Source organism: Sus scrofa, chromosome 13, assembly GCF_054392235.1.
Source record: "Sus scrofa isolate SSC_HxYL_T2T_F1_AM1 chromosome 13, Sscrofa_HxYL_maternal_Yorkshire_Landrace_v2.0, whole genome shotgun sequence".
NCBI classification, from domain to species: domain Eukaryota; kingdom Metazoa; phylum Chordata; class Mammalia; order Artiodactyla; family Suidae; genus Sus; species Sus scrofa.
In genome coordinates this window covers 215,005,441-215,015,181 of record NC_139395.1, presented here as the reverse complement: position 1 = coordinate 215,015,181, position 9,741 = coordinate 215,005,441, and the positions used below count along the sequence as shown (strand labels likewise).

Here is a 9,741-nt window from a genome sequence, read left to right as displayed (position 1 = left end):
CCTGCATAGACTGGACCACAATCTCTCCTATCCACCAACACACCTGCACACTCCCTCTTCCCTGCCGGCTCTGATTCTCTTAGGTCCGCATCTTTCATAAAAGTGCCCCCTCACACTTCAACTACACAGTTGCTCTTGTCCCATTGAATTTGGGGTTTAAAGACACCAGAGCAAATATCCTCCCTCTGTGATGCTGCCCGTGTTACACTGCTGGCTGCTGAGCTAAAGCCCACGGTCTCAATGTCACCATGCTCCTCGGTTTATGAACCCTCTCTGGCGACTTTCCTGCTGCAAAGGCAGATCTGAGTAGCTGCAGCAGAGACCACTTGGACCCGCAAAGCTCAGTGGATTTCCTGTCTGACCGGATGCATAACGGGGGTTGTCCCAAGTTATGCTCGCGCTTCTCTTGACCTGCCTTTGGGTCTCTTCCATGTCTGAGCCTTTTTAGCATAGGAACAGTCGGCACACGTGGACCTTTATGAAGAGCCATTTATTCATCTCTTGATTGGTTTACATTATTTGTCATCTACTCCATGTTTCCCTTCCTTGGGGTCAGAGAAGTAATCACATAAGCCTTCACAGAATGAGCAGCCCTCTGTGAGTGGGGACTTAATAGAGACAATTTGGTTCTCTGTTTTCTTTTTCATTTTTGCATCAGGATACATTGACAGTGTAAGTACCCTTTTGGGGAAATCAGGACACAAATTATGCATTGACCCAGGGGAAGCTCTCAGGGAGAACACCCCACTCTACAACTTTTTTGTCAGAAACAAACTGACCGTGAGGCCCCTCTGCATCTGAGGGCAAAAGGGCCAGGTACACGGGGGTCTCTGCTCCTTCCTCTGGGCTCTTGGGGGCTTTGGGTCCCCCCATGTCAGTTCTCACCCACCCTGGGCAGCAGGCATTCAGGAGGATCTTGTCCCCTGCTCTCTGCTCACTCAGTTTCCTGGCGTAGATCCTGGACAACACAGAGACCCCAATTTTTGTCACTCCGTAGGTCGAATCACTCCATCCCTCCTTCCTGTGCACCCCGTTCTTTGTGTCTTCCACAAACTTGTTCATGAGCCCCACCAGCTCCTCCTCTGTGATGGTCTCACTCTTGAACTTCTGCTGCAATTCAGGGCTGCACTCGTTAAGGGCTCTGACACCCTCAGTGCTAGACACATTCACCACTCTGCCTGTAATACAACACAGATCCTTATATAGAGACATGAGCACCAGAAGGATATAGACCCAATTCCCCAGGAGTGAGCAGTTTGCTAGGTGAAGACGTAAGAGTGCCTCTGTGAGAGAGGGACATGAACTGGCCTTGGATCATCTGCTGAGCATCGTGTATGGATGATGTCAGGGAATGAAATGCTCTAGTGGGGAGGGCAGTGCCCAGATTCCCATAAGAAAAGGCAACTGGTGTATGGAGGAAAATGCTCAGAAAATAAGAGGAGTCCTCGCTGCACTCAGGAGAGTGGCCTCCTTTGGGGCCACCTGAGGGTCTATGGTCACTTGGCCAGTGCTCTAGGACAGGTGTGTCTTGACCTGCCAAGGGCCTGTGGGTTTATGAATGGCAGTTCCTAGGGGATCAGACAGCATTCATCTTGGGAGGCTCAGTCAGAATAAGCTAAAAGCATTCATTTCAGGGTCTGAATTTCATGCATTTTTTTCTGGGTTTGGGTTTTTCTCACTCACGAGTAATGCCTCCAGTCCTGGCTATTGGAGGACAGAGAGGGGCAGTGGAATCTGATTATTTCGGAGATGCCCAGTGAGCATGCCACTGAGAGATTCAAAGGGACCTTAAGAGGGAATGAGAGTAGGACATGATAGGGGCCGTCAGAAGCAGGTCTTCCTGGGTGAGGAGGTGCAGATACTATGGAGGGACTGTCCTCAGGTGTGGTTCCTTGCAGTGTCTTTTTGGGTGCAGGAGGGGAGTGGAAATGGGTGCAGCCCCAAGGTAGGAGTTGGCTCATTGTTCCTAAGACTCTAGCATCTTCTGAGACTCCAAGGCCCCTGAATGTTTCCTCTGCCAGCCAGTCAGAAGGAGGGGAGATGTGTAGGAGACAGACTTGTTGAGGCCATGTCTGGACACAGAGCTGGGAATTCGGGCTGGAGGTGGCAGGCCTAGGAAGTTATATTGTGCCCTGCTGAGATGAGATGCTGTTTCTGGACCTGGCTTTTCCACCCTGGTGGGAGAACCCCTGTCTAAGGCGTCAAGGCAGGTACTGATGTTGCGGGTCAAGTGTCCTGGGAGACTGAGTGACAGTCTCCTCTGGTTGTCACACTGATGGAAAATGAGTAGATGACAAAAATCGAGGGGAGCTGAGTAGCAGCTACTTTCCATGTTGTAAATTGGTGAAACAAGGTGGCCATTCGATTGAGTGGCTTTAGTCCCCTGGTGGGTTATGGTAGCAGTCCAGAGTATGAACCTGTAAATGTCTAATTGTGACTCGATTGAAAGCTTAGGAGCACCATTGACAAAGAGCCACCAAGTTTCTGAAGCTGCACACAGTCCATAACCTCCTTACTTTCTTTCAGTCTTCTCTCCATAATCATGTGTCCCTCTCTACCCATGGTAGAAGCATCATCACCACATCTAGTTTTGTGATTTCTGAGGCAAATAGATATATTTTTCTAAGAAAATATCTTTAAAAATTTATATGCCTTGTGGAGTTCCCATCGTGGTGCATTGTTAACGAATCTGACTAGGAACCATGAGGTTGCGGATTCGATCCCTTGCCTTGCTCAGTGGGTTAAGGACCCAGCACTGCTGTGAGCTGTGGTGTGGGTCACAGATGTGGCTCAGATCCCACGGTGCTGTTGCTCTGGTGTAGGCCGGTGGCTACAGCTGTGATTGGACCTGTAGCGTGGGAACTTCCATACGCCGCGGGAGCAGCCCCAGAAAAGGGAAAAAGAAAAAAAAAAAAAGAAAGAAAGAAAAATTTATATGCCTTGGCTTATTGCTTAATATCTGTCAAATAGTTGAAGAAACAGTTGTATGCTAAAAATGTCCAAATAGCAGTTGACTAAGGGGAGACCACAATTTGCCAAAACACATGAAGTGGAAGTAGGTTTATCTGTTCCTCTCAAAGTATCCCTCCCCCAAGTTGCCTCCTGCAGTTATTAGGCATATATCTCAGACTGTTGCTCTGTTAGATAACTTTTGTACTAGATGTAGTTGCTTGATGTCCTTTGGATGTAAGAGAGCCCTAGGAAAGCCCCCTTGGGTGCTCTCTGTAAGGGAAGGCCTAAGCTTGTGCACAGGATGCTTCAGCCCTTGGCCAGGGGCCTTGGAGGAAATGTTAAACCCTTAGAATGTCCTGCCTGAGAAGCCTGGCCTGGACTTGTTACCTAGGGTCCCGCTCTATAATCTGTGTTAACAGGTGACTATGCTGGGGCCTTGGGGTACTTGGTATGAGGTGGATCTTGGGAGGGGCTGAAGAGTCAGGAGAGCAAAGTGCTCATTGGGCCACACCTAAGTGAGCAACAAGCACCAAGGCCACTGGACACCATGGTCAGTGTGAGCTCCCGGGTGGGCAATGCTCCACAGGTGCTGTCTCCTGTTGTTTCAGGGAGAAACTCGTGCTTCCCCCAGGATCTGCTGGGAGAGGGCATGTGGCAACTCCATCCTGGTCTTTCTTGACCCTGTGCCATGAGACCTTGACCACTGCTGACCTGAGCTAGTCTCTGTTTCCTAGTTTACTCTCATGTGTGTTTAACAGACTTTTGCTGAGTTCTGTGTACTTTTAGTAAATTATTGACCCTGAGGGTGGTATGGGATGTCCTGAATTGGCCAAGACTCCGAAGTGTGCGCTTCGCTTAGCATCTTTAACCAATATATGTATAATATATTCTATCAGGTGGAGTCAAAAGAAAACGTGAAATGAAGAGATGAAGGGAAAGCCTTTGGGGGCATAATGAATTGATGGTAGTCTGGGCTCCCGAAACCCGAATCAGAAAAAGCCAACAAGCAACGACGAAAGGTGAATCAGGTCACTGTGAGCGGGAAGGAGGGGTGAGAAGATCTGGGTGGAGTCCTAAGGGAAGCCCAGCTGTGACGGGCATGGGGCAAGTTAAAGGGCTCTCAGAGGAGACCTTTGCGTTAAGGTGGGAAGAGAAGAAAGGGCCAGATGTGCAAAGAGCAGCTGGACCGAGGCAAGACTCAGTTGGACTGTGTAGAAGGACCTGTGGCCTCAGGCACCTGGAAAGGTGGGGACACAGCCTTGCTGCCAGTGAAGTGGAAGAGGAGAGGGAGCTGGGACCGCAGAGGAGGCCAGAGGCAGGCGGAGCCCAGATCTTGCCTGAAACCCCTTATCTTGGGCTCCATTCAGACTCACCTTTGGGTCTTATTAGCGGCAGAAGCTCGGTGCACACATCTCGGGTTCCCACGAAGTTGGTTTTCATCATCATTTCTGCCTGAGTATGAAATGGTGTGGGATTGGCAGCTCTTAGAGCTGAAGGAAATGGAGTTAATAAATATTAGCCTTATGTGAAAATTTTGACAATGGTAGCTCTTTGTAATATGTTTTCTTTCTTTTTTTGGGGGGGGGGTGGGTGGGCTGCACCCTAGGCATATGGATATGGATTTCCCACGTTAAGGGTCCAGTCGGAGCTGTAACTGCCGTTCTACACCACAGCCAGAGCTAGGCAGGATCCAAGTCGTGTCTGTGGCCTACACCACAGCTCATGGCAAAGCTGGATCCTTCCCCCACTGAGTGAGGCCAGGGATCAAATCTACCTCCTCAGGCATAGTAGTTGGGTTTGTTACCCTTGAGCATGACAGGAACTCCCGTGCTATGTATTCTGATGAATATTAATTAATGTCCGTGTTTCCTTCGCAGCGTTGTGCCAGTGCGCATTTCAGGGCTTGATCGTGCTCTAGAGTTCTGTAAGATGGCACCATCAGGGGAGGCTAAGTGAAGGGAGCAAATATGGGATCTGCGTGTCCCATGCTTTGCCAGATTTTGTTCATGTCAACATAAGTTAAAAATTCACTGAAGGGCTCCCAAATTCCATGAGAGTGATATTGTGAAAATCTGGACTCAGTCCTAAACCGTCTGACCAAAGGTATTTCGGGAGCCCTCTGGCTGGAAGGGACTTGTCAGTCTGGAAGGATTCTGCTCCCTCTGGCCACCAGTATGTCCACTCTCTGGGGAGTGGGCTCTAGACCCCACACCTGAGATTCAGCCAGTGCCCTGTCACAGCCATGTTGGCCACCCTCACAAGGCTGTATCCCATCCAAATATGGGAACTCCCATCCACTTACTTCTGGGGGTGATGGCCGCATTGTTGACCAGCACGTCCAGCCCCCCGTACTCCTTGCACAGGAAGTCACGCAGGACCCGGATGCTCTGCAGGTCATTGATGTCCAGCTGGTGGAAGCGTGGGCTCAGGCCCTCTGCCTCCAGCTGCTTCACTGCCGCCTGTCCCCGAACCACATCCCTGGCTGTGAGTACCACATCCCCCGAGAACTGCCGACACAGCTCCCGTACAATGGCAAGGCCAATACCCTTGTTTGAGCCAGTCACCAGGGCCACACGAGTGTGGGAGGACATGGCCGGTGTAGTGTGTCCGAGCCTCTGGTGTGGAGAGTGGAGGGTAGTGTGCATCTAGGACAGGAGGCGGGGCAATACAAGGGGCTGGACCTGACTACCAAGGAGCTAGTAACACCAGAGCTGGGATCCAGTGTGTCTGGCTGCCAGGAGTGAGACTCCTAGGGCACTAAGCCCTGCCTTCTTGCCTCTGTCCAAGGACTGGCCAAATGGTGCACGATGTTCCCAATGACCAACTCCTGACTCCACTCTGTCCCTGGTGCCACATCCAGAGCCAAACCTGGGCACAGCAGTCTTTTAAATTAACCTGAGATGCCCGGGGTTCTGTTGGGAGGTGATATATAGGTGAAGGGCCCCTGGGGGCAAGGGAGTTCTTGCAGTTGAGCAAAAAGTATTTGGGAGGAGATCTTCCAAAGGAGAAAAAGGAGTGCTGATTCATTCTCTTAGGCTGGGCCCATTACTCCCTACAGAATGGCAATGATTGCTTTTTCTGTAATGAAAAAAAAACTGCTAAGGGAGATGGCTTATGAGGAACAGAGTTCCTGGCAGCTTTCTTAAGAGGCATTCCAGACAGTGAATGAGAGACATGGTCCTATGTTCAACTACCCTTTGGGCCGTGTACCTGGCTCTGTGGGATTCCCAGTGATGCCCCGGGCTTGGGGGGTTTGTGAAGTTCTTTCTGTGCCAAGCCAGTGGTTGGGATATTTATTGCATGCAGGAATAATTCTTTGGGTTCCTGAAAGGGCCACATTTTGGTTTGGTTTATGTTACTATAATAAGTGGAATATTGAAGTGTATGTTATATTTTTGGAAGTTGACTTGCAGTGCTTCTGTTACTGGAGGGAACGTGGAGGACAATCCTCAGGACCCTGGGGAGGCCAGGATTGGTGTTGGGTGGGAAGAAGTTTGTCCTTGCTGCCCTGGCTGCTGTTGGGACCCTCTTACAGGGACTCGTGGCAGCGGATGCTTGGCAATCCCCCTGTGTTTCAGCAACAGCCCCTATATCCTGATACTCCTCTTCCGAGCAGTCCTATGATGTGATCCCCATTTTACAGTTGAAAGGATAAAGTAGATACCCCTTGTGGCTCAAGGTCATACAGGAAGGTGGCTCAGGCAGGATACCTTCTTCCTGATGTTTGTCCGGAAAGCTGTCAAATAGGAAACCTAAAGCAATTCCATACTCCTTGTTCGTCCTCCTAACGAGATCCAACAATTAGGAACAATTGGTTTGGTATTAAGCAGTCTGCACCAATGGACATGTGTCAGGAACTATGTCTTCCTTAATAACCTTTCAGCCCTCCTTTCCCACTTAAATTTCACTTTCTCCCTCCAACAACTGGGCCATCATCTCTCCTAGCCACTAAAACCCCTACTGGCTCCATTTTCCCATCCTCTCTGATTCTCATAAGGGTATATCCTTCATCCAAAGTCCCTCCCAGTTCACAATCACTGCTTCTGGGGGACCCTGATCAGGAATCATTTGCAGCCCCGGCCACCTCAGAGGGCACCACAGAGGAGGACATTGCAGTGGAATACCACCTGTTGCTGTTCTTGCTCCCCTGGGAACACACCCACCCTGCTGTTGCCACTGCCAAATGCTCTGGGCATCCTGTAAATCCGCCTAAGTCTCATCCACACTTCCCAGGGTCCTTCAATAAGGAGAAGGCTGTGCCACCTTCCTGCAGGTCCTTGCTGCTGTTAAGAGCCCAGCAGCCAGGCACTGACTACTACCCCTAAGCATTGCCTCCTGCTCCCTGGGAACACACTCAGCACCTTGGGGATAACAGCCTGCTCATACCAAAGAACAAGACACCTAATATTCAAATTCCCATGACGAAGAAAAATAGCAACCCCCACCCTGCCCAAAAAAACAGGGGTGTTCCTGATAGAAGTCACCCTCCAAGACTTCAGTTTGGCTTCCCTAAACTCACAGAAAGAGAAAACCATAAGCAAGATGAAGAAGCTCAGGAACCAATTCCAGTTAAAGGAACAGGAGAATTCACATGAAGCAGCAAAAAAATGAAACAGTCCTTGGTAGTCTGATAGACACTGTGTTCAAAAGGGAGGAGGTGAAACTACTGAAGGAATTGAGTCTGAATATCAAGGAATTAAGAGCAGAGGTGAAAAGTAATGCAGATTCCTTTGGAAAGGAACCAGAAATGTGTAAGTAGGAACAGAGAAAAATTAGGAAATTCATGTTCAGAGACACAAACTGAGCTAAAGGAACTGACGAGCAGAATGAATGATGCAGAGGGAGGAATTGGTGACCTGGAAGATGGACTCATGGAAATCACCCAGTCGGGACAGTGGACAGAAAACCAAATGAAAAAACATGAAAGCAGTATAAGAGATCCATGGGGTGATACAAAGAGGGCCAATGTATGCATAATAGGAATTCCAGAAGGAGAAGAAAAAGAAAAGGGGATTGAAAGTATATTCAATGAAATTATGTCTGAAACCTTTCCAACACTAAACAAAGTAATCTGGTATCAAGATACAGGAAGCCCAGAGGGCCCCAAACAAGTTGAACCCAAACTGGCCCACACAAAAACATATTATGATACGAATGGCAAAAGTTTAAGTGAGAGGGAGGATTCTAAAGGCAGTAAGAAGAAAACAAAGGGTTAATTCTAAGGGAACACCCACATGGCAGAAGGCTGATTTCTCCACAGAAACAGTAAAGGCCAGAAGGGAGGGGCAAGATATACTTAAATTCTGAAAGGAAACAATTTGCAGCCTAGAATACTCTATCCAGCAAGAATATCATTTAACATAGAAGGGGGAATAAAGAATTCCTCCAACAAACACAAGCTAAAAGAGTACAGCAAACCTAAACCATTCTTCAAGAAACACCGAAAGGGCATCTCTAAATAAAAGAAGAAGTACGAAGAAATAGGATGGAGAAAACCACAACTGGAAAGCAAACACTTACATAAGCCAGCATACAGACCTAAAAGAGGAAAAAAAAAAAAACCCAACAACCTACAGTAAAATCGATGATAAACACAAGGAACAGCAAAGGGACAAACATGAAGATGCTAACAAGGGACTTCAAAATCTTAGAATGTGGGGAATGAAAGGAAGACAGTAGAGACTCTTTTTTTTTTTTTTTAAACAATAATATGCTTGAGCCTGTATGACTATCAGGCTAAAACAAGCAAATCCAGGAAGGGTTCACATTCACAAAAGCTCAAAAGAAAAGTACTCAAGCACAAAATAAATGGAAATCATCCAACCCCAAAAAAAGGAGGATAGGAGAAACATAGAATCAACTGGAAACCAAGGTTGAAAATGGCCATAAATCCATATGTATCAATAATTACCTTAAAGGTCAATGGACTGAATGCTCTTATCACAAGACACTGAGTGGCAGACTGGATTAAAAAAAAAGTAAACACCTACAATCTGCTGTCTACCAGAGACTCACCTTTGGGCAAAGGACTCCTATTGATTGAAAGTGAGGGGATGGGAAAAGATATTTCATGCCAATGGACAAGACCAGAAAGCAGGAGTTGCAATACTCAAATCAGACAAAATAGGCTTTAAGATAAAGGCCATAAAGAAAGACAAAGAAGAAGACTATTTAATGCTTAAAGGACCCACTCAAGAAGAGGATGTTACACTCACCAATACATATATGCCCCTAATGCTGGAACACCCAGGTACCTACAACAAACACCAACAGACATAAAAGGAGAAATAGATGGGAGGACACTAATAGCAGGAGACTTTAACACCCCACTCACATCGATGGACAGATCCTCTAGACAGAAAATCAGGAAGGCAACAGAGATCCTGAATGACGCAATGGAAAAGTGAGACTTAATCGACATTTTCAGGACATTCCATCCAAAAAAATCAGCATACGCATTCTTCTCAAGTGCACCTGGAACACTCTCAGGGATTGATCACATACTGGGGCACAAAGCTAACCTCAACAAATTTAAGAGTATAGAAATTATTTCAAGGATCTCTCTGACCACAATGACATGGAACTAGAAATCAACCAGAGGAAAAGATATGAGAAAAACCCGACCACATGGAGACTACACAACGTGCTCCTAAAGATGCCATGGGTCAATGAGGAAATCAAGCAGGAAATTTAAAAATACCTGGAGACAAAGGATAAGGAAGACGCAACCCCTCCAAATCTATGGGATGCTGCAAAAGCAGTGCTCAGAGGGGAATTCATAGCAAGACA

General features: G+C 47.7%; 1 protein-coding gene across 3 annotated transcripts; it reads right to left on the bottom strand.

Annotated features, from left to right (window-relative positions):
- Positions 1-473: 473 nt before the first annotated feature.
- On the bottom strand, positions 474-5,639 carry LOC110256481 (carbonyl reductase [NADPH] 1-like). Of its 3 annotated transcripts, none has more exons than XM_021070960.2 (3): positions 5,255-5,639; positions 4,326-4,442; positions 474-1,178 (listed from the first exon to the last, which is right to left on the bottom strand). In XM_021070960.2, the coding sequence occupies exons 1-3, from the start codon at positions 5,595-5,597 to the stop codon at positions 706-708; spliced, it is 933 nt and encodes a 310-aa protein (XP_020926619.2). In that variant the 5' UTR covers positions 5,598-5,639; the 3' UTR covers positions 474-705. The 3 variants fall into 3 exon arrangements, with proteins under 3 accessions (XP_020926619.2, XP_084848165.1, XP_084848164.1); XM_084992039.1 differs by having other exon boundaries at positions 4,326-4,404; positions 5,255-5,586; XM_084992038.1 differs by lacking the exon at positions 5,255-5,639 and adding an exon at positions 4,757-4,908.
- Between the last annotated feature and the right edge of the window lie 4,102 nt (positions 5,640-9,741).

Coding starts and splice junctions, on each gene's coding strand:
- LOC110256481 (XM_021070960.2), bottom strand. CDS start 5,597: ATGCACACTACCCTCCACTCTCCACACCAGAGGCTCGGACACACTACA. Junction 4,443..5,254: donor TGCGGCCATCACCCCCAGAA/GTAAGTGGATGG, acceptor CATTTCCTTCAG/CTCTAAGAGCTGCCAATCCC. Junction 1,179..4,325: donor GCCGCTAATAAGACCCAAAG/GTGAGTCTGAAT, acceptor GTTGTATTACAG/GCAGAGTGGTGAATGTGTCT.